The 25,088-nt window shown below is 44.1% G+C and overlaps 1 protein-coding gene across 5 annotated transcripts in view; it reads right to left on the bottom strand.

The window, feature by feature from the left end:
• fgfr1a (fibroblast growth factor receptor 1a) overlaps positions 1–25,088 on the bottom strand; it is a 40,655-nt gene that overhangs the window by 8,088 nt on the left and 7,479 nt on the right. For 4 of the 5 annotated variants that reach the window (XM_055886818.1, XM_055886820.1, XM_055886819.1 and 1 more), the window contains exons 2-8: positions 18,211–18,391; positions 7,160–7,408; positions 6,943–7,032; positions 6,127–6,299; positions 4,171–4,294; positions 2,838–3,028; positions 1,029–1,173 (exon numbers count right to left, since the gene is read on the bottom strand). In XM_055886818.1, coding sequence (XP_055742793.1) covers positions 1,029–1,173; positions 2,838–3,028; positions 4,171–4,294; positions 6,127–6,299; positions 6,943–7,032; positions 7,160–7,408; positions 18,211–18,298 — 1,060 coding nt within the window. In that variant the 5' untranslated portion in view covers positions 18,299–18,391. Of the gene's footprint in view, positions 1–1,028; positions 1,174–2,015; positions 2,167–2,837; positions 3,029–4,170; positions 4,295–6,126; positions 6,300–6,942; positions 7,033–7,159; positions 7,409–18,210; positions 18,392–25,088 lie in introns of all 5 variants that reach the window. The other variant, XM_055886822.1, reaches the window with a different exon arrangement.

Raw genomic sequence — 25,088 nt, 5'->3', positions numbered from 1 at the left:
TTTAAAATGGCGGCTTGTGTGGCGATTGTTGGTACAAACAATTGTCATTGTGATTCCCTTGTAATTTAGACATTACAAAATTTGACATTGTCTCTCGCTATGAGGATCAAAACTACCTACGTACTGAAGACACAAAAGATAAAATGTTTAATCTAATTATCTCCAAAATTTTACAATATGGTTTAAAATTAACATTTTGGATGTTTCTTTTTTACCTCGCTTTCCGAAAAACACCAGAATGACACAAACACCAGCAACACAAGTGAGGTGTTCTTGTGTCTTGAGGCTGAATGACAAGCAGCTTGATAATTGGACAAATGCCTATTCCAACCCAGAGGAATGAGCCGTCCACTACAGTGAGCCAATTATCAAAGCTAGCCTTAAGAGCAGGCTTCGTCCTCACAGCAGGAAATGACATCAGGGATATATGTCATTTGTAGTGCTTGTCAGAAAACATCAGCCTCACACAGAATCAAATGTAAACACCAAATTGAAACCAGAATGGGAGAGACAAGTTGGAGTGAAACACCAACAGTACTGCCAAACAACCCCTTCTGAATGGAAAACTTCATCTTAAGGCAGTCAAGTGGAAGTGCATTGCAAAGTTACCCGTTAACCATTTGAAACAATGTGGAAAGCTGACAAATGATTTTTTATGAAATTGGCAGAGGAAATGGTAATTTAGTTACTTTTATTTTGAGGGTATGAAACACCTAAACTTTCTGATTCAGGGGTTGTCAGTTGAGGTATGGGTCGATGGGTTGTTTGGCATTCTGTGATTTCTGGGAATCATTTCTCAACATGGACCATACCGTCCCATCCAGAAAGGTTGGATGGGCATGGAACCATGCTGACAGGGGAAGGGAGAAGGTTAGTATCACAACTTGGCCTGGCTTCCACACACATCCACATTGCTCACTGAAGTAGGGTCTACAGAGACCATATTCAGATAAATGTGGGCAGTGGATGCCCAAGCCATAGTGGAGAGGAGGGAGGGGAAGGAGATCAGAGGAGAGAACCATTGATACCTTTAAAAACGATCAACCATGCAGAGTGATGAGAGAACCCGATAGAATTGCCCGCCAAGCAGGTATACTCCCCAGCATCATCAAAAGACACATTCCTCAGTTGGAGGATTTCCATTTCCTTGTCCGTGGTGTTAAGGCCAGCAGTCTAGAAAAGAACAATGGAAGCAGACCCGACAAGAGGCCCAGAGGAAAAATGGAGGCATGAGTAAAAGATTCTGAAAGGGAAAGACTTCTGGTAGAGGAGGGGACAGGACAGAGGGTGGGTGGGGTGTTCATACTTCCCTCTCAGTCCAACACCATCCCCCCAAGAGTAAAAACCCCTTATCGGCCCTCCAGTCAGTTAGTGGAGGAGCTAGTTAGGTAGAGACCGCACCGCAGCACTGAACCCTTCACTGGACCATCACCATTTGAGAAGGAGCAGGGACGGACATCCCATACCCTAAAGACTCATCTCTGCATGCAAGAGATGGGCTACATGGAAAACCCCTCAGCAGAGCACACACACTCACTCTCAAGGCCACACACACACACTTCACCATACAACAAATCCATGAGACAAACAGCAGGAGCTCAGTGAAAGACGGAAAGGCTGAGTAAGACAGCTGAAAAGTAGGGGGGGGACAAGGCAGTAATAAGAGAGAGGCAGTCAGAGATCTGAGCAGAAGACTTTGAAGGGCGAGGGAGTGAAAGTAACAGCAGTGGATGGCAGGAGAGGCCCTTATTAGGAGGGCACGGGAGAGGCATGGGGCAGGAAAGAGAAAGCAGTCCAACATAAAGCAAGACTAAACACATTCAACCGCTCTGCTGGGAATTTTCCATAGTGTAATTTACAGTCAGGAGCACTGAGGCGGGATAGAAGGAGGGAGGGAGCGAGGGAGGAGAGAAACAGCTGAGGTCATCCCTAAACAAGTCCCTAGGTCTCCAGGTGGCCCTAGCAGCCCCTGGCTGAGGATCTCTCTGTGTGCTGCTGCTGCGTGGGGCGGTTACCTTGGGCCTCATGCCTGACGATGGTCAGCCAGGCCGACTGATTGGCCTCTCCTATATAATTGGACACTTTACATATATACTCCCCGCTCTCCTCCTCAGTGACATTGTAGAGGGTCAACACCTGAGTGTCCGAGCTATTGACCCCAGAGTGCTGGAAACAAAAACATGTCATGTGCAACAACAAATCAAGATGAGGTTGTAACAAATGTCTCTGTTGAATGAGATCACAATCATTTGTTAACATTGACTTTCCCCTCTCAAGCGTAGACTTTTACAAGGCACAGAAAACTACTTATATAGAGGAATAAAATGTACATTTTAGTCATTTAGCAGACACTCTTATCAAGAGTGACTTACAGAAGCAATTAAGGTTAAGTGCCTTGCTTAAGGGCACGCCGACAGATTTTTCACTAAGTCGGCTTGGGGATTGGAACCATCAACCTTTTGGTTACTGGTCCAACGCTCTTAACTGCTAGGCTACCTACCTGCCATATCCTCGAAGAGGGATACTATTTGCCATCCTTTGCCAGACAGTCTTGAAGGGTTATAATAGACATGATGCAACAGGAAATGAAAATGATACAAACTACTCAACAAAGACATGCGCTTAAGACTGTACGACACAATTTGATTGAAATCTAATACGGTTTGGCTGTATTACTACACAGTTGTATGTCTGCATTCCCCCAAGCATAACATGGGGTGTCATCTTTTACTTAATGGAGGTTCACATTTAGTTCCTGACTGAACAGAACAAACGCAGCTATGTTGTATCCTGTGTAGACTGGTGGTGGACCCAGTCAGTACGCTGCGAGCCCCTACCTTGAGGACACGGACGTAGGGTAAGCCATCAGGGCCTACGCGACTCCCATTGACCTCGATGTGCTTCAGCCACTGGATGTGAGGCTGGGGGTCGCTGAACACCTTACACTCAAACGCTACATCACTGCCCACCACCGCAGTGAGATTGGCTGGTAGTCCGGCCTGCAGGATGGGTCTGTGTGGGGAACGCTCTGCAACGGATACACACAGACGCATGACAATCACATTAAAATACGAACATTAATAACAAAAAAGACACACAGCGATCACATACAAAGACACCTTAAATCACATACGAAGACACGTCAAAGACATAGTCGTGGAGAATCCTAGCGGTCAGCGCAACAGAAATACCTTGGTAAAAACCACCATGGATTATCATTGGAAAACAACAGCAAATGATTAGGCTATGTTTCTAGTTCATTTCAGTAATGAATAAGCATTGAGGCATGGCTGATCTGGGAAAGTAAAATACAACAGGAGGAGGACAGCTCTGTCAGTCTGGCCTTGGTAGAGGTTGATCTCAGGCCAGGTTACAAGGTTACCCAGATCTCATGTCCTTTCACTACTTACAGACGGTAATTTCACAGCCAGGGAAATAGCAGTTCCCCCCAACTACTCTGCCGCCTGTATAATTGCTGCCATTTTTCCCAAATGACTGGAAACACAAGCTTGCAGACAAGTTTCGAGCCATTGCCCTGAGAGAGAAATGTTCTCCGGGTGCCATTTTGATGACTGATAACTTGCCAAACCATACTAATGAGCCCAACATCTGGCAGGGAAACAAAATGTTCAGGCTTCATTTGCTTTCCTGATACAGAGATGAGTGTGGCGCTTTGCACACATTTTGTAGAATTACTCTGTCTGCAAAATGATCTCACAGTTGACCGAGGTTGGGGAGTGAAGTCACGCCAACACAGGCCCTGGCCGCAAATATCCCAGGAGACACCACTGTCTGTGGAGGTGGAGCTTTGATTTATAGAACCAATGGAGCATGAGTAAGTCACAGGGCAGGTCCAGGATGAAATAATAATTTCACCTTTTCAGACAGCTTCATTGGCAGGGCCACAACGTAAACAAGGTTAATAATAAAAAAAAATGCTAATTTGACAACAGTTCATATGACCATATGACTCTCTCCTTGGAAAAAGGGCACACCATTACTTTGATTACTAGGGCCTAGTGTTGTAAACCATTAGCGATATTGAACCAACAACACACTTAAGCTACATAAATATCCAATTGATGATTAAACCAGGTGAATGGATTCGCAAATGAATGGATTAGCAAGGAATTTCCCCGATAAAATGCCCCGGTGAGGAAAGAGACTTACCAACAACATCCAGCTGGTAAGTGTGGTTGATGCTTCCATGTTTGTTTTCCACTACACAGGTGTAGTTCCCCTTGTCAGATGGCACCACAGACTCCATGATGATGGTCCACATGTGTTCTCGAACCTACAAATTGGAGAAGAGAAAGGTAAAATATTTAGTCAGAGGAGGAAGTATGGAATGCACTTCCAGATGACAGCTGGTCCAACCAAAGCACTAAGACTTAATTAGATCCCCAAAGCCCCATACTTTCACAAAACTTCCTATAACACCTACTATAAAACACTTTAGTGAGACACTTGTGTCTAGATTATAAAAAAGATGGTCAAGCCAGCCTGATACAACACTATTCATTCATAAGTTCATTTCTGGAATTATTATTTTCTTTGACATTGGGGTGTACATAACCTCTCAAGAGCACATTTAATTTGTCATGATGCTAGTTAGGTATTTGTACAAAAATGGGGAAATATTTACGAGTTCAATGATGTGTAATGAAATGCAGATCAAACCATTTTATTTTAACATCCATTAGAAGGAGGAACTTGCTATCAGGAGACTATTTCCCATGTCATATAAAACGATATTGTGCTCCATTGCTTGAGACACAGTCCATTAATGCACTCTTGGAAACATATTGGAGCGGGGAAAGGGTTTTCTTAGTGGTTACATGACTTGTCACAACCTGCTCCGGGAAAAACTGTAGTTGACATTGACCAGGTTACATCCTATGCACATCTAAGGCTAAATCCTGTTCTCTATATTCCAAGTTATTCTTTTTCTTCCATATATCTGACCAAGACCGGCAGTGTGTGATTAAACTAACAAACCTCTCAGGCAATGGCAACATCAAACATTCGTACACAGAGCCTGCGTTAAGGTTTCCCTCATTTAGCTTAAATGCGCTGGGGTTCCACAGCTGCTTTTGGCCAGATGTGTTGTGCTTGGGTTAATACATGTGGTCTGGGTTATTCCCCCTGCCTGCCAGCCCTCTCCATACATTAAGACTATATAAACAATGGAGCTGTGGTTATAAAACCAAAGCGCGCGGGGGGGGGGGGTTGGCGAGCCTCGTTCATAGACGTCCCCAGCTGCCCATCTAGACCTTTGCACCTTGACTGAAAAAACAGCAGCCAGATGGTAAAGTGTGCTGCGTGGCCCGGCAGGGCCGAGGTGGGCTGGGGGAGAGAAGGCAGCTGAAAGGAAACTCTTTAATGTGTCCCAGCGGGGGGGGGGGGGGGGGGGGGGGCTGCCGAGGACAAGGCTGGACAACACCTTGATGGGAAGAGCAGATGCACAGGACCCTAGACTCCTACAACATCCCAGCACATCCTACATGAGCCTGTCGCAAGCCAACACACAATCGTCCACGGCACGGATATGGTCAACTTTAAAAGCCAAGCGCACAGTATACACATGCTATCTGCACCAGGGAAAAGAAAATAGACTCATCACCACCACACCCATTATTGTGAAATGTTTACCCCGTCTCACTTCCTCTGTGACAGTGAGCTGTCCTGCTCCCCAGCACTGAGATGGGGAGATCTGCAGGATTTATTCCGTCTCCTCATTATAAACTAATTTCCTTTGAGAAGTTGGTTTTGCTATACGCAGAGAAATCTGGACTGAAAACAAATGCTGTAAACATCAGATACCCAGATATGTTAAATGAGGACAGCCAGGCGTATTCTGCCTCCCGGGCTAAAATTGCCATCCTCGAGGCATGCTTTTTTGTGGCACAATCATCCCGTTGTTGCATTGGATTTCACTTTGCATTGTTCCCTAGTCAGGTGCGTCATGGCTCTAATGCTGGGGGTGGGGGTTGGTGATTTAACAGTGACGGGATCACCATCACACCTGCACTCATGTTCAGGGAGTTTGGGGATATTCAATTAGGATAATACAGCATGGTCTCTAGCCATCCAGTACCAAGGGGTGAATACAGGGAGGGGGTTTACCTTGAAGCCCCCGATGCGCTGATCCCTCTTGAATTCCTTGCTGTTCTTGAACCACTTGAGTGTTGGGGTGGGGTTTCCACTGGCCTGGCAGCGGAACTTGACCGTCTTACTGGCTGGGACAGCATGCAGCTTTTTCTCCATCTTCTCGGGCTGAGCCCACTGAGGGGCCATTGCTGAGGAACAATGGGGAGAAAGAGAGAACACTTAAACACCTATTCTGACAGAAGAATTGACAACAATTGTGTGTGCAGGTAGTTTCCATCTGGCTTAGGAGAGTTCTATACAACGATCCACAAAAACAGTACAAGTCAAGTGACAATTTCCAGTTTTGCTTAAAAACATACAAAACTCCAGTATAGGATTGCCTAGTCTCTTGGGGCCCAAGGTCGTCGTTAGGGGTGCCCGCCACGCTAGCTGCTTACTTCCCTGTGGGCACATGGCGTTCACCAGACGGCAGTAGCCAGCTGACCACGCCTGACTGGCTTTATAACGCTGCGTAGACAAACAGTAATCAGGGGACGTCTGGAATGTACTGAGTTTAGTCACTAGTGTGACATTCCTTACTCAAGTGTAAACAGCAGTGTGGGGTGCTACTGGCCCTCTGAATCACAACTGTGAACAAATCACTCTTATATGACCAGCAAATGCCTAATAGGTGAATCACATATGAAATGTAACAGGAAATAACCTAATTAGTCAGGGCTGTCATGTTAAGTTCAGGGCATTAACCTCAACAGGAGCAGAATCGGGTCCAAGCCCAGTCCTGGTCTACCATTCCAGTGACAGGTGGTAGGACTAGGAGGATCAGACACTTACGTAAAAGCTTTTGACTGCTAGACATCTTTGCCTCCTCTGAGGAAGACTCATCCTCCTCGTCTTCATCTTCAGAGGATGCCAAGATATCAACTGGTGAATAGGCAGATAGGACAATACATGTCATTTGACCTGGGCTTAGCTGCATTACCACGTACCTTGAATTGTTTCTCTCTACAGGACCAGTGATTTGAGCCCTCAGTGGTAGCTTTGACCTTACCTGTGACATTGACAGAGAAGTAAGAGCTGTGGTTGCCAAAGGTGACGCAGGTGTACAGGCCCGAGTCAGCCGGCTCCACCCCCTCAATCTCCAGCTGACCGTCTCGTAAGCGTGTGTGCTCCCCGTCCACCACCACTGCATGGTTCTTGGTCCAATTGACTGACTCGGTTTTACAGCTCAGCTCTAGTCGGTCCCCAGGGTAAAGGGTGTAGCGCTCTGCTTGGATTTCCACAGATGGCACAGGGTTGACTAGGGTACAAACAGGGAAAGGTGTGAGGGCCTGATCACCGACAAGACTATAGGGAGGAGGTCAGAGACCTGGCAGTGTGGTGCCTGGACAACAACCTCTCCCTCAATCTTGTTAAGACAAGACAAAGGAGCGGATTGTGGACTACAGAAAACCGAGGGCAGAGCACACCCCCATTCACATTAACGGGGCTGTAGCTGAGTGGGTTGAGAGCTTCCAGTTCCTCGGTGTCCACATCACTAAGGACCTATCATGGTACAAACACACCAACACAGTCGTGAAGAGGGCACAACAATGCCTCTTCTCCCTCAGGAGGCTGAAAAGATTTGGAATGGGCCCTCAGATCATCAAAATGTTCTACAGCTGTACCGTCGAGAGCATCTTGACTGGCTGAATCACCGCTTGGTATGGCAAGCTACAGAGGGTAGTGCGTACAGCCCAGTACATCACTGGGGCAGAGCTCCCATACAGGATCTCTATACCAGGCAGTATCAGAGGAAGGCCCAAACATTTTTCAAAGACACCAGCCACCCAAGCCATACTGTTCTCTCTGCTACCGCATGGCAAGCGGTACCAGTGCACCAAATCTGGACCCAACAGGACCCTGAACAGTTTCTAATCCCAAGCCATAAAACTGCTAAACAAGACTGCTAAATATCTAATAAACGGCTACCCGGACTACATGCATTGACCTTTTTTTTCACCGACTATGCACACACACACTGCTGCTACTGTCTATTATCTATCCTGTTGCCTAGTCACTTTACCCCTACCTACATGTACAGTACATAGCTACCTCAACAACCTTGTACCTCTGCACATCAACTCAGTACCGGTACTCCTTGTGTATATAGCCATGTTGTTATTTTCTACTCCTTGTACATAGCCATGTTGTTATCTTCTACTTCCTGTATATAGCCATGTTGTTATTTTCTACTCCTTGTGCATAGCCATGTTGTTATCTTCTACTTCCTGTATATAGCCATGTTGTTATTTTCTACTCCTTGTACATAGCCATGTTGTTATTTTCTACTCCTTGTACATAGCCATGTTGTTATCTTCTACTTCCTGTATATAGCCATGTTGTTATTTTCTACTTCCTGTATATAGCCATGTTGTTATTTTCTACTTCCTGTATATAGCCATGCTATTGTTATTCAGTATGTATTTATTCCTCGTGTCACTATTTTTATCTTATCTTTAACCCTACATTGTTGGAAAAGGACCAGTAAGTAAGCATTTCACTGTTAGTCTACACCGATAGTGGTCCTACAACAACAAAGCATGTGACAAATAAAATTCGATTTTGAGGGCTGAGTACCTTCCAGTACAATAGTATACATAAAAAAATGCAGGCAAGGTCCAACTAACACAATAGCTTAATCACTGGGCAAATAGTAAAACCACAGACAGACTCAATTGTTCATATGATACTGGGAGATGCAGATCAACATTTATGTAATAATATACAGCAGGAGACAGCATATAGTATCCACAACAACCAGTATTGAGGAAATGTATTGAAGAAAAAAAGTGCATAAATCTAAAGTGCATATAACTCAACCTAAAATCTGAAACATGTCTGACATTCGGTAAATGTCCAAAAAGCTCATATACTGTGATGCAACCATTAGTCTAAATGTTGTGGCCAGCTACATGAGAAAGGAATGACAAAGACAAGGGAGCAGCTCTTTCCTCGATGTCCCTGAAAGAACCATCGTCCACATTCACAGGCAGCTTATTGAATCTAGGCTCTTGTTTGCGTTTGCGGAACTGAAAATTGAGCTACAGCCTCTTACCTTCTTCACCCAATCCCTGCCTATCCTCTGCCTTAAATTAAATCGCACCCTGAATTAGTCAAGGGCCAAATTGCGAGGCTGGCAAGGAGCTCCTCGGGAGAGGAAGGTGGAATTAGATTTGAGGAATGGGGAGGGTGACGGCGACACAGAGCTAGACACCTGAGCCCCTGTTTTCTACGACTACATAGTAGACCAGGGGGAGGGGGTAACCCAATTATGTTGACACATTGTCCATCACAACGGTGTTGTCTGTCTGGTTACAAAAGCACACAGCGTCACAAGCTAAACTTGCCTGGGAGTCTTGCTCTTTATGGGGAAATTTGTTGAGTAGACACTGGAAAAGCATTAGAGGACAATGTGGTCTTTATCTTAGCTATAGGCTGCTATACAGTGAAAAAGCCATCTTTGCCATTTCCAGATGGTAATGTCTGTCACAAACACTGTGGCCCAAATACATGTTCTGCATCCTTTGCCATTCTCATTGCTCCTCTGTCACAACTATCTGTGCATCTCACGTACTTATATCCCCCTATATCCTTGATGGATTAAAATCCATACATTCCAACAATTATGATTCCAAGAACGTGGAATCCCAAATGCTTCTAGACATAATCTAAAGATCGCTTAGTTATGAACAGATAACCTAAAGATTGATGTTAAGAAAAGTTAGTGTTGTTGAATCTACTCTCTTCCTGGGTCCAAAGAAGACAGATTCTTGGTGCGTTCCTAATGAAGTGAAGACTGAACATACACTGCTACATGTAACATATACTCGGCTCTTCCTCCAACACAGGGAGCACACCCATATACCATACCCCCAGGACAACGTTAGCAAACCTGATCACAGTAATCCCTCCATCTCAACAAAGGCCTCTCAACAATAAAGGGGGAGAGAGAAAGAGCGTGTGCACAAGAGAATGAGGGAGAGAGAGAGAGAGAGAGAGAGCGAGTTAGGGCCTGCAGTGGCAAGTTCTAGTGCCAGTTGCCATGGTGACCCTCAGTTGGGCCTAGTAAAGGTATTTCCTGGATCACATATGTCTGACAGGCCCTTAATCCCAGCAGGAAAAGGGGCCAGGGGGTAGGATCAACTTTCTCCTCAAAAACAAAACCAAAGGGAAGGGGGGGACGGGGAGCCCAGAACTATCCAATTGAGACTTGGGCTAAAACGTTACGGGCTCCACCATGCTCTGTGTGGGGCCATGATCTTGCTTGTTTTTCTCCTCCTTGTCCTAAACCTGATAAGGCTATGTCAACATTAGTTATTAATCTAGCTGCAGACGCCCCATAAATATCCCATGAAAGATGTACAAAATGTACTTGTCACTGTTGTGGAGCAAAGTCAATCCGGTTTCATGATTACAGCTGGGAACAGCAACCAAGTACAACATTGTCATCACTATTGAGGAGCAGACATACCTTGCATACATAATAACCAGATTTTTTCTTTCTTCCAAATGGGAGAATCAAGTGGGAAGCGCACATGCTGTAAGGACATTGAGTCAATGTCTAATTGAGGCCTGTCTAGTTTATGTATTTAGAAAGAAAGAGTCATATTAACTAATACTGTGAGTCACAGTATTTTCACAAACAGTCATTCCATCATTATTTCCATTCAGTAAGCGGTATCTGTGTGTAACTCAGAATATAAAAGGTGAACAGACAGCTAGCCCATTAGGAAATCGTGGCTCAGTTAATCCTTCTGCATCAATGATTGGATTAGAGACCATATTTTCAGAACGCACCTCAGCTGGAATATTCCTGCTTGCATACTTTCTTCCAACTATTTGGAAAAATTGATTGACATTCCTGAAAATCAACTTAATTACACAAAATCATGAAAGGTATTTTGACCGAGAAGTAAGCATGCAAGACAGGGTTTGAACAAAAAAAAAGTAAATGAGTCTATGAGCGCAGGACTGAATCCAAAAACGGAACATATAGGCGGCAGTCTATAGAACCTGTGCTGGCTTCCAGATAGGAAGCAATATGCCATGTGAATGACTGTTGGGATTTCCTGCCGGAGTGTAATAGCAGACAGGAATAGCAGGAAGTGAGAACAACACAGGGTCTATTAGCAAACCCAAAAGTTTACATTAATGGGATAACCTTTGCTTAAAGTTTTTCAATGGCCAACATTTCCATCTGAACCCCTGATGTCTACTTCATTAGCACCATAACATCCCTGATGTTCAGCAGGTATAGCGCCGTTAGCCCCGCTCTCTGTATACAGCGCCGTTAGCCCCGCTCTCTGTATACAGCGCCGTTAGCCCCGCTCTCTGTATACAGCGCCGTTAGCCCCGCTCTCTGTATACAGCGCCGTTAGCCCCGCTCTCTGTATACAGCGCCGTTAGCCCCGCTCTCTGTATACAGCGCCGTTAGCCCCGCTCTCTGTATACAGCGCCGTTAGCCCCGCTCTCTGTATACAGCGCCGTTAGCCCCGCTCTCTGTATACAGCGCCGTTAGCCCCGCTCTCTGTATACAGCGCCGTTAGCCCCGCTCTCTGTATACAGCGCCGTTAGCCCCGCTCTCTGTATACAGCGCCGTTAGCCCCGCTCTCTGTATACAGCGCCGTTAGCCCCGCTCTCTGTATACAGCGCCGTTAGCCCCGCTCTCTGTATACAGCGCCGTTAGCCCCGCTCTCTGTATACAGCGCCGTTAGCCCCGCTCTCTGTATACAGCGCCGTTAGCCCCGCTCTCTGTATACAGCGCCGTTAGCCCCGCTCTCTGTATACAGCGCCGTTAGCCCCGCTCTCTGTATACAGCGCCGTTAGCCCCGCTCTCTGTATACAGCGCCGTTAGCCCCGCTCTCTGTATACAGCGCCGTTAGCCCCGCTCTCTGTATACAGCGCCTTTAACACCGCTCTCTGTATACAGTGCCTTTAACCCCGCTCTCTGTATACAGTGCCTTTAGCCCCGCTCTCTGTATACAGTGCCTTTAGCCCCGCTCTCTGTATACAGTGCCTTTAACCCCGCTCTCTGTATACAGTGCCGTTAGCCCCGCTCTCTGTATACAGTGCCGTTAGCCCCGCTCTCTGTATACAGTGCCGTTAGCCCCGCTCTCTGTATACAGTGCCTTTAACCCCGCTCTCTGTATACAGTGCCGTTAGCCCCGCTCTCTGTATACAGTGCCGTTAGCCCCGCTCTCTGTATACAGTGCCGTTAGCCCCGCTCTCTGTATACAGTGCCTTTAACCTCTCTCTCTGTTTACAGTGCCTTCAGAAAGTATTCACACCACTTTACTTTTTCCACATTTTATTGTGTTAAAGCCTGAATTTAAAAAGGAGCTAATTGAGGTTGTGTCACTGGCCTACACACAATACCCCATAATGTCTAAGTGGAATTATGTTTAGACTTTTTTACAAATTAATAAAAAATGAAAAGCTGGAATGTCTTGAGTCAATAATTATTCAACCCCGTTTAATGGCAAGCATAAATAAGTTCAGAAGTAAAAATGTGCTTATCGAGTCGCATAATAAGTTACATGGACTCACTATGTGCAATTATAGTGTTTAACATGATTTTGAATGACTACCTCATCTCTGTACCCCACAATACAGATAATTGTAAGGTCCTTCAGTCGAGCAGTGAATTTCAAACAGATTCAACCACAAAGACCTGGGAAGTTTTCCAATGTCTCGCAAAGAAGGGCACCTATTGGTAGATGTGTAAAAACAACAAAATGGTGTATCAATACACCCAGGCGCTAAAAGATATATAGGCGTCCTTCCTAACGCAGTTGCCGGAGAGGAAGGAAACTGCTCAGGGATTTCACCATGAGGCCAATGGTGACTTTAAAACAGTTAGAGTTTAATGGCTGCAATAAGAGAAAACTGAGGATGGATCAACAACATCGTAGTTACTCCATAATACTAACCTAAATGACAGAGTGAAAACAAGGAAGCCTGCACAGGATAAAAATATTCCAAAAACATGTATCCTGTTTGCAATAAGTAACTTAAGTAAAACTGCAAAAATAGGAAATTAACTTTATGTCATGAATACAAAGCGTCATACACTACATTGCCAAAAGTATGTGGACACATGCTCGTCAAACATCTCATTCCAAAGTCATGGGCATTAATATGGAGTTGGTCCGCCCTTTGCTGCTATAACAGCCTCCACTCTTCTGGGAAGGCTTCCACTAGATGTTGGAACATTGCTGTGGGGACTTGCTGTAGCATTACATTTTCCCTTCACTGAAACTAAGAGGCATAGCCTAAAACTATGAAAAACAGCCCCAGACCAAACTTTACAGTTGGCACTATGCATTTGGGCAGGTAGCATTCTCCTGGCATCTGCCAATCCCAGATTCGTCAGTCGGACTGCCAGATGGTGAAACGTGATTCATCTCTCCAGAGAAAGCGTTTCTACTGCTTCAGAGTCCAACGGCGGCGAGCTTCACACCACTCCAGCCAACTCTTGGATCTTAGGCTTGTGTGCAGCTGCTTGTCCATGGAAACCCATTTCATGAAGCTCCTGACAAACAGTTCTTGTGCTTACGTTGCTTCCAGAGGCAGTTTGGAACTCGGTAGTGAGTGTTGCAACCAAGGACAGACGATTTTTACACTTAGCGGTGCTGTTCTGTGAGCTTGTGTAGCCTACCACTTCACGGCTGAGCCGTTGTTGCTTCTAGACATTTCCACTTCACAATAACATAACTTACAGTTGACCGGGGCAGCTCTAGCAGAGCAGAGGTTAAGGAATGACTTGTTGGAAAGGTGGCATCCTATTTTGGTGCCATATTGAAATTCACTGAGCTCGTCAGTACCAGACAGTCTACTGCTTAATGTTTGTCTATGGAGATTGCATGGCCGTGTGCTCGATTTTATATACAAGTCAGCAAGGTGTTTGGCTGAAATAGCCAAATTCACTAATTTGAAGGGGTGTCCATACACGTTTGGCCATGTAGTGCATTTGGGGCAAATCCAACAGAACACATCACTGAATACTACTCTTCATATTTTCAAGCATGGTGGTGGCTGCATCATGTTATGGGTATGCTTGGTTTTTATTGGGGGGTTAAACATAATAGAGCTAAGCACAGGCAAAAGAGTATTTCTCTTTGTATTTTCAAGTAAGTTATCTTAGCGCACTCACTACCTTGAGTGTTATGAACATGTGGAGGCTTGAGTATTTGTTTGTGGCTTGTTTGTCTGTGAGAAGGATTGGGATTAAAAGGCCCTCCCTAGAATTATATATTGTTTCCCAGTGGAATTTTTTTACTGTGCTGTCCTCCTGTCCTGAGGCCTAAAAACATGACAATTTCCACATAAGCTATTTTGTTTCCCACCCATGTGCAAAAAGAACGTGACCAAATGCTTCTACCGTGATGGTTTGTGGACAGCTGAAGCGATCAGTCCCCCAGCGGGAGAGCACAGGGAAAGGACTGGAGGAAATGCAGAAGGGGCCCTAGATAGTACCTGACCATTTGGATATGAAAACTGTTTGGAGAAAGACAATGCATCATGCTCCCCACCCCACTGGCAATATGTGACTTGTTTCAGGAAACTAGGCGTATGTCAAGCGTCACTACTTCACACGAGAGGCATTTGAACGTAAACTTAATTTAATCAAAACACGTTTTTTGGCAGAAATGCCTTCTGGAACATGTGAACTTAATAACCAACTTGTATGCCATCTGTAAATATGAATACAATTGTTACGTGACGAGCCTAGTTGGTTTAGCCACGGGAAAAGACTGGAACCTTCCAGCTAACAATGATTGGCTGAGATAATGATGGGCTGGACATGCCGAGAGAGGAGTTGCGATTGGTCTGCCACGTAGAACGCTTCAGTGTGTAACTGAAGGGCTGCTCAGTATGTGTAGGTAATCCTTTCTAACATAGCTTTTTTGAAAGATATCACAAATATCTGCAAAAGTGTTCCTCTACACTTCTGGAGGACAGTTTTGAAATCAGTGGAATGCCTGGTCGAAGCAGAGTATGATAGCTAAAGAGGTGCAGAAAATTCTGGCATTTGATATGCGGGTGAAGTCGAAAAGAGAACACACAGAAGGCTGTTGTATAAAACACCCATCTCTGGATTACATTGTAATGGCTCCCGAGTGGTGCAGCGGTCTAAAGCCCTGCATCTAAGTGCTAGAGGCGTTATAACAGACCCTGGTTCGATCCCAGGCTGTATCATAACTGGCCGTGTTCGGGAGTCCCATAGGGCGTCGCACAATTGGCCCAGCGTCGTCCGGGTTAGGGGAGGGTTTGGCCGGGGTAGGCCATCATTGTATATAAGAATTTGTTCTTAACTGACTTGCCTAGTTAAATAAATACAAAAATAAGGGCATCCGTGACAGAGAAGGAGAAGCGTGCATCCATGTGTACGGGTAAGACCATCTATCTAGCTACATTGTCTGATTTTAAACATTTAAGTTAAAGCGCATTTGATTTGGATAGAAAACACGCTGAAGTTTCTAAAACTGTTTGAATGATGTCTGAGTATAACAGAACTCATATGGCAGGCAAAAACCTGAGAAGAAATCCAACCAGGAAGTGGGAAATCAGAGGTTGGTTGATTTTCAACTCAGCTCCTATTGAAGATACAGTGGGATATTGGTAATGTTGCACTTCCTAAGGCTTCCACTAGATGTCAACAGTCGTTAGAACCTTGTCTGATGCCTCTACTGTTTAGTGGGGCCGAATGAGAGGGGATTGAGTAAGGTCTACCATGACCTGAACATGCGCTGACCATGCGCGTTCATGTGAGAGCGAGCTCTGTTCCATCGCACTTCTGAAGACAAAGGAATTCTCCGGTTGGAACATTGAAGAATTATGTTAAAAACATCCTAAAGATTGATTCAATACTTCGTTTGTCATGTTTTTACAGACTGTAATAAAACTTTTTCAACTTTTCGTCCGTACTTTCCGCTGGACTTGAACGCGCGTCGTGAGTTTGGAAAGTGTACTGAACGCTAGAACAACAAGGAGGAATTTGGACATAAATGGACATTATCGAACAAAACAAATTTCTTGTGGAACTTGGATTCCTGGGAGTGCATTCTGATGAAGATCATCAAAGGTAAGTGAATGTTTATAATGTTATTTCTGACTTCTGTTGACTGCACAATATGGCGGATATATTTTTGTCTTGATTGGGCTCTGAGCGCCGACCTCAGATTATGCATAACATGCATAACAGCTGTATCTTTTAGCAATGTTTATTATGAGTATTCCTGTAAATTGATGTGGCTCTCCGCAAAATCACCAGATGTTTTGGAACTTCTGAACGTAACGCGCCAATGTAAACTCTGATTTCTGGATATAAATATGAACTTTACACAATACATGTATGTTTTGTTCGGTAACAAGAAGTCCTATGAGTGTCATCTGATGAAGATCATCAAAGGTTAGTGATTAATTTTATATATATTTCTGCTTTTTGTGAATCCGCTCTTTGGCTGGAAAAATGGCTGTGTTATTCTGTGAATAGGCACTCACCTAACATAATCGTTTGGTTTGCTTTCGTCGTGAAGCCTTTTTGAAAATTGGACACTGTGGCTGGATTTACAACAAGCGTATCTTTAAAATGGTGTAAAATACATGTATGTTTGAGGAATTTTAATTATGTGATTTCTGTTGTTTTGAATTTGGCGCCCTGCAGTTTCACTGGCTGTTGAAGAGGTGAGACGCTACGGTCCCACGTACCCTAGAGAGGTTAATTAAAAGAGATGGGTGGGGCTAAAGCTTAAAAGGGTGTGAACTATGCTGAATGGGTATAGACAAAGAAGAGCTCTACAGTACGTGTACCAAAACATTCAAGGGCCATTTTCTCAAAAGTTGATCAACTTTCACAGCAGAATTACTTTCACATTGTTCCTCAACTGTAGTGTATGATATACAAATTTCTAGCTCTTAGTCTCTACTTTTATCCTATGTAAAAAACACAATTTCAAATGTTGCTACCTAAGACCAAATCGAGCGGTCACATATATCCTCCAGTCTCTCTCATTCTAGCTGTAAGAAAATACACTGTTTTCTTAAAAACCATATCTCTTTGGCTTAGAAAGGGCTCCAAGGGTTCCAACCTTAAATAAAGTTTTTTTTTTTTTTTTTTAAGTTGTACAGCTCATTTATAGTTTCTCTGGCAGTTAACTCTTCCCTCTGTGACAAAAAAAACATTTTCATAACAAAGGAGGAGAGGAAAGGAGCAGGAATTGCTAGCTATTTAGTGTAGCTGCCTGGGCCTGAGGCTACAGATGGGAGCTATTTACTCCCTCCCTGTCTCAGTGTTGGGATAAACACAGCTCTGCCTAGTTTTATTTTAAGGCTTACTGCCCCAAAAAAGACCCTCTTTCATAATTACTCTAATTATAATGCTGGGCTTTATTATATTCCATTTGCAGCACTCTACTTCCGATTCCAGAGTGTAAACACCCAAAACTATCCACCCACAAGTCCAGGCAGCCATTACACTATTGGAATTCAGCCCAAATAAACATTTTTCAGGATTCTATTTCAGTGACTCTATTCCATTTTTTTCAACTGAAAAGGCAACTTAGAAGTTAGCTATCTGAGCTTTACAAGAATATAAAAGAGTAGATACTGAGAGCATACAGCGAAATGTCTCCAGGGTTACAAATGCAGCCCTGTCGATCCAGTTGGGCTCCCTACATTACATCAAATACAGGGAAATGGGAGGGGGCTACACAGACTACAAAGAGAAACACTTCAAACACTGGAAAAGTCTCCAGATTCTTGCACAGCTACAGAGACCAGAGGAATTAAAGAATTACTGGTCAAATGGAGTGCTTGTAAAATAAAATAACTACATCATCTCATCTCTAAATCCATCTACAGATGTAAATTAATAATAAAAAAGACCAGCATATGACCCATTTCAAAAGGGTCTGGGATAAGAGCCAGTAAAATATATTGTGGTTCATTTTGACTAGAAAACATGATGAAGAGAAATGTGACACACAAGAAGACATACATTTAGGTGATCGACTGGCGCCATATATGTGTATATTTTAAGAGGCCAGGCAGGAGCCTTACCTTCATCGGGGATGGCAGGCCGGGCCTGGGATGGTAAAATGTGGGGAAGCAAGGCCAGAACCACCAGCGTACTCCGCACCGCCAACATCCTGTGAGGGCCGCTACAGCTGTTGATTGCTCTGTGAACGGAATGCCATCGGGACCTCTGGGGAATCAGCACTGAGCCATTCACTGTGCCAACCTGGAGGAACAAAAACACCACAAGGTGAAACTGTGCTCACAAATGAGGCATGTCAAACACAAATGCGAAGTTATGAGCCTTTGTTGAGTGCCTTGCATAAAACGAGAGCTTTGAGCGTTAGCGTGCGGAGGAAGAGTAGATGCTGAGCTGTGCTGAAACACTCAGACGGATTTATCACAAGGGATCTATTGCATTTCATGTTAAACTCACTCATTATTTATGTAAAGACTAACACTGCACAATTGAGAATTAAGTACAGCAGATTTAAAAATTGTGTTAGAACTTTTTGGAACTGCATTGTTGGTTAAGGTCTTGTAAGTAAGCATTTCCTGGTAAGGTATAATACACCTGTTGTATGTGACAAATAAAGTTTGATTTGATAAAAAAAAAAATCTATTTTTGGACAGTATGATTTTGAATTTCAAATGAGCTTGGTGGTTTGCATTTTCTGTAATGCAGATAATCCCAGTGTGATAAGAAAATACAAACAAAGAATGCATCAGATTGTTCAGGTATTACAAAACAAACAAGTGAAATTGTATTTCGTAGTTCTAAACAAGTAAGAACAAAAGAAACAAAGAGGCATGATACATTTTCATGGTCTGTACATAATAGTATTACTACATACAAACCCTGGGAGGCGAGATTCAAATGTTTCACTGTCAAACCCATACAGCTAGTCTCTAATTACACAGAGGAAAAAGGTTATTTTAACAAAAGGTATTTCTATGCAACAGTATCTAAAAAAAACTTTCACAACCAGTAACTTTAAATAAGCGTGTTCTAAAAAAAAAAGGCAACAATGAGTGTTAGTCATCTTCTTGCCAAGATACAACAAGGACGATACAATTAAGAATGAAGAGAGGAAACAAAAGGTGAATTCCTATAGGGATTCATGAAAGGCGATAGATAACTGGGCAGGCAGAGCTAATGTCACGGGACAGGGGGGGATGGGTAATCCAAGAGCATTGAGAGTATTGCTCCCCCATGGCTGTCGATGGCATAATGAAGCTGAGGACGTGTTGTAAATAGGCACGCTGCTGTGGGTGACCCTCACATGCACATCTGCTCGCCCCATCACCCTGCAGCATCTGGCCAGGGAGATTAACACTTGCCCCTAATTCCCATAATCCCCCTTTAGGAATTTGTTAAAGGACCCCCAAACTCAGGGTTGTTACGTGATACCCCTGTAGAGAGGCAGCCAAGACGTAGTTTCCACACTTACAGATCTATCACCTAACAGTTGGTTTTGGCCCCAACCCCCATTTGTTCTCATGCCTGTCAAGTGGTGTGAAACAAATGTTTGTTGTAGGGTGCAGGCTTCTGAGAACTAGCCTAACTGTTGCATTAAAACATTCATGAAGTAGGCTATACACAATAAACTTAGTTTGTCCAAAGTATCAAGCATTTAAAGACATATGGAAATATGAATAATCTCTAGAATGAATCAGCAATAAACGTGAGGAGATATAGGATGTGTCAGTGCATGTGGTGACAGTCTACATAGTTCACTTATGGAAAAGCAGGTTGGTGTGATACAGATTCTACAGATCCAAGCAAATCAGAAAAGTATCTATGAGAAACATCCAGTGGAGGTCAGGTCATCCCCATTTACATTTACATTTTAGTCATTTAGCAGACGCTCTTATCCAGAGCGACTTACAGTAGAGTGCATACATTTTATTACATTTTTACATTTGATTACATTTTACATTTTACATACTGAGACAAGGATATCCCTACCGGCCAAACCCTCCCTAACCCGGACGACGCTATGCCAATTGTGCGTCGCCCCACGCACCTCCCGGTTGCGGCCGGCTGCGACAGAGCCTGGGAGCGAACCCAGCCCAGCCTGGGCGCGAACCCAGAGACTCTGGTGGCGCAGCTAGCACTGCGATGCAGTGCCCTAGACCACTGCGCCACCCGGGAGGTCTTGACTCAGAGGAATAATGTTCAGTCAATTCTGATGGTCTTCATAAGTGTTCTCCACTTAAACATGTTCCTTGTACTGTCATCTAAAGAAATTCTATTTCACTTTCCAAGAATGGCCCAGTGTTCCGGCAGCTGAGTTGGATCAGAGGGTCCCGCGGGATAAAGGAGTTTGGTCATCACAGGCCCGTAAGCAGTGAGTCAGTGCCTGGTCAGGCTCCAAGTATCCACTTCAGCTGCCAGACAGAAGTCCACACAGCCAACCACGTTCCCCGAGCGCGACCACTACACAACGTTTCATGATGAAGGAACAAATGGGGTCTTCGGGGAGTGAAATATGATGCAACGGCCCACTTCCAAGTTTGTCAAGTGCAACCTGTGTTTTTAGTGTAGGCCTATGCTACAAACATACCGCACAAGACACACACTAATGGTGAGTGGTGAATGTTTTCTGAATATTACGTAAATCAGAAAAACCCATCACCTTTGACGGTTATTTTTAAGTTCACATAAAAAGGGATAATTGACATGGACAAAGTGTTCAGGCCTAGGTTGTGGTCAGCTAGTCTTTTCTGGGACCCGACAAGACATTTTGAGAAAAGCACACAAAATAGGAACAAGACATGAAATTAATTTATTCTCAGCATTTCCTACAACTAAGGAGAATAACAGTCATTGACATATTATGCATTGTGAGTCTGCAGCAAAGCTTGACCTGTGTAAAAATATCCTCATCTCATGGATGTTACAAAAGATGAAGCCTCTGACAGTTGACACCAACATTGTTTTTATGGGTCCTTGAAATGGGACCCTAAGGCTGCAATTACACTGAAAGTAAGCAGACATTCATCCAAGTAAACAAAAACATTTTCTCCCAAACAATAGCTGTGGTGGGTCACTGCTCATCGTGTCACATAGCCTCCACTGAATTTACGATCACACTGAATCCACTGCGCCAAACTAGTTGAGACAGAGATGAGCTGGTGGATCAATGAGCAATGAAGTTTACACAAGAGTGGTGAGTTCTGCAAAAACAACACTTTTATAGAGAGACAGAAATCTGAGAAGATGAAACGTGAAGTTATTAAGAAATCAGAATGCTCTGCCTTCACATTGACAATGAAAAGTTATGGTGCATTTATTTTCCTTCCCACCCAAACATGTAGAGACAGGGTATAAGCCCAAGCATGGCCCCGTAATTACTGTTCACTGTATCCATCCATCCATGCATGAAATTCCTTAGCTCTCCGTTTGATTCTGTAGTCCAACCCCACTAATTTCTCCACTCCCAGCGCCAGTCTACTGTGCAGATTCACCAAGCTTCTCTACATGGGGGTTCAAGTTGAACTTGTATTAGTCGTATGTACATGAAGAACAAAATAAACAATAGGAGAGCACTTAATAAACTTAACTAAACATATTTGTATTGCCGCACAAATGTTTTGGGTATGAGCCCGTCTTCAGCATGCATAGGAGGCAATGTTACGACAACAATACAGGCCACACACAGGTGGGCATAATTATAGATTCACAATGTCAGTATTACCCCAATCAAGAGATCCCAGCAGAGGGAGTTGTGGGGGAAACATGAATAAATATATATACACACATACAGTACATTATGATGTTAAAGCCTATAGGAGGGTATATTTGGCCTACAAATTTATAGCCTTCCACAAAAACAAGAAAAGGATCATAACTCATTGAGACCTGCTGGGGCAAGATTGCCCAAGTGGTCCAACCAATATGTCTCTCTTTGGAGAAGTAATTTATCCCAATCTCCTCCCCTACATGGCATCTTTGAAATTTCAATGCCCATAGAACGCAAGGCACTTAGTTCAAGATTATGGCTATTGAAATGCGAGGTTGCAAATGGAGCTCTTATGCTCAAAAAATCCTTGTCTTCAGTTCCCGTTTGGTCTTACCCACATAATAAAAATAGAAGATCAAATCAAATGTATTTGTCACATGCCACGAATACAACATGTATCAACTTTAGTGAAATGCTTACATACGAGCCATTGCCCAACAATGGATTTTTTTTAAAGGAAATAGTAACACAATAAAATAACAACGCTATATACAAGGATTACCGGTACTGAGTCAATGTGCAGAGGTACGAGGCAGTTGAGGTAATATGCACATGTAGGTAGGGGTAAAAGTGACTGCACAATCAGGATAGACAGAGTAGCAGCAGCGGATGTGAAAAGTGTGTAAGTGTGTCGACATGGACAGTACCAGTCAAAAGTTTGGACACACCTACTGATTCAAGGGTTTTCTTTATTTTTTACTATTTTCTAAATTGTAGAATAATCGCACTTGTTGGTTTCGCTCTGCGGTCCAACTCATCCAAAACCATCTCAACTGGGTTGAGGTCAGGTGATTGTGGAGGCCAGGTCATCTGATGCAGCACCCCAACACTCTCCTTCTTGGTCTAATAGCCCTTACACAACCTGGAGGTGTGTTGGGCCATTGTCATGTTGAAAAACAAATGATAGTCCCACTACGCTTAAACCAGATGGGATGGTGTATCGCTGCAGAATGCTGTGGTAGCCATGCTGATTAAATTTTCCTAGAATTCTAAATAAATCACAGACAGTGTCACCAGCAAAGCACCCCAACACCATCACACCACCATGCTTCAGGGTGGGAACCACACATGCAGAGATCATCCGTTCATCTAATCTGTGTCTCATAAAACACACGGCGGTTGGAACCAAAATCTCAAATTTGGACTCATCAGAACAAAAAGGACAGATTTCCACCGGTCTAATGTCAATTGCTCGTGTTTCTTGGCCCAAGCAAGTCTCTTCTTCATATTGGTGTCCTTTAGTAGTGGTTTCTTTGCAGCAATTTGACCATGAAGGCCTGATTCACACAGTCTCCTCTGAACAGTTGATGTTGAGATGTGTCTTGAACTCTGAAGCGTTTATTTGGGTGCAGTTAACTCTAACGGAGTTATTAACTCTGGGTCTTCCTTTCCTGTGGCGGTCCTCATGAAAGCCAGTTTCATCATAGCCGCTGATGGTTTTTGCGGGTGCACTCAAAGTTCTTGAAATATTCCGTATTGACTGACCTTCATGTCTTAAAAGTAATGATGGACTGTCATTTCTCTTTGCTTATTTGAGCTGTTCTTGCCATAATACAGATTTGGTCTTTTAACAAATAGGGCTATCTTCTGTATACCACCCCAACCTTGTCAAAACACAACTGATTGGCTCAAAAGTATTAAGAAGGAAAGAAATTCCACAAATGAACTTTTAACAAGGCACTCCTGTTAATTGAAATGCATTCCAGGTGACTACCTCATGAAGCTGTTTGAGAGAATGCCAATAGCGTGCAAAGCTGTCATTAAGGCAGAGGATGGCTACTTTGAAGAATGTCAAATATTTTGATTTGTTTAACACTTTTTTGGTTACTACATGATTCCATATGTCTAATTTCACATATAGTTAAAAATAAACAAAAACCCTGGAATGAGTAGCTGTGTCCAAACCTCTGACTGGTACTGTATGTGAGAGTGTGTGTGGCGTCGATATGCATGTGTGTGTTTTGTGTTTGAGCGTATGTGTGTGTGAGTGTGTGTATGTTGGTTTAGTATATGTGAGTGTGTGGGTAGAGTCTGGAGAATGTGCATAGAGCCAGTTAAAAAAAAAGAGTCAATGCAAAAAAAGGAGTTAAACGCAAATAGTCCGGGTAACCATTTGATTAACTGTTCAGCAGTCTAATGGCTTGGGGGTAGAAGCTGTTCAGGAGCCTTTTGGATGCCAGTCTAAACCCTCCAGTACCACTTGCCGTGAAGTAGCAGAGAGAACAGCCCATGAATTGGGTGGCTGGAGTCTGAACAGTTTTAGGGCCTTCCTCTGACACCGCCTGGTATAGAGGTCCTGGATGGCAGGGAGCGCCTTGCAGTTAGATGTCAACCAGTTGCCATACCAAACGGTGATGTAGCAGAACTTTGAGGATCTGAGGGCCCATGACAAATATTTTCAGCCTCCTGAGGGGGAAGAGGCATAGTCTTGCCCTCTTCATGACTGTGTTGGTGTGTTTGAACCATGATAGGTCCTTAGTGATGTAGACACAGAGGAACTTGAAGCTCTCCACCCGCTCCACTACAGCACTGTCGATGTGAATGGGGGCGTGCTCGGCCCTCCATTTTCTGTAGTCTACAATCAGCTCCTTTGTCTTGCTGACATTGAGGGAGAGGTTGTTGTCCTGGCACCACTCCTGCCAGGTTTCTGACCTCCTTCCTGTAGGCCATCTCATCGTCGATCAGGCCGACCACCGTTGTGTCGTCTGCAAACTTAATGATGGTATTGGAGTCATGCACGGCCATGTAGTCGTGGGTGAACAAGGAGTACAAGAGGGGACTAAGTATGCCCATCTGAGAGGCCCCCGTGTTGAGGGTTAGCATGGCGTATGTTTTGTTGCCTACCCTTACCACCTGGGGATGGGCCGTAAAGAAGTCTTGGATTCAGTTGCAGAGGGAGGTGTTTAATCCCAGGGTCCTTAGCTTAGTGATGAGCTTGGAGGGCACTACGGTGTTGAACACTGAGCTGTAGTCAATGAACAGCATTCTCAAGTAGGTGTTCCTTTTGTCCAGGTGGGAAAGGGCAGTGTGGAGTACAATAGAGATTGCGTCATCTCTGGATCTGTTGGGGCGATGTGCAAATTGGAGTGGATCCAGGCAGTCTGGGATGATGGTGTTGATGTGAGCCATGATCAGCCTTTGAAAGCATTTCATGGCTACAGATGTGAGCTCTAAGGG

The sequence above is a fragment of the Salvelinus fontinalis genome, chromosome 28, assembly GCF_029448725.1.
Source record: "Salvelinus fontinalis isolate EN_2023a chromosome 28, ASM2944872v1, whole genome shotgun sequence".
In the NCBI taxonomy this organism is placed as follows: domain Eukaryota; kingdom Metazoa; phylum Chordata; class Actinopteri; order Salmoniformes; family Salmonidae; genus Salvelinus; species Salvelinus fontinalis.
The sequence above is the reverse complement of the archived record's forward strand: the minus strand, read 5'-3'. Positions and strand labels throughout refer to the sequence as shown.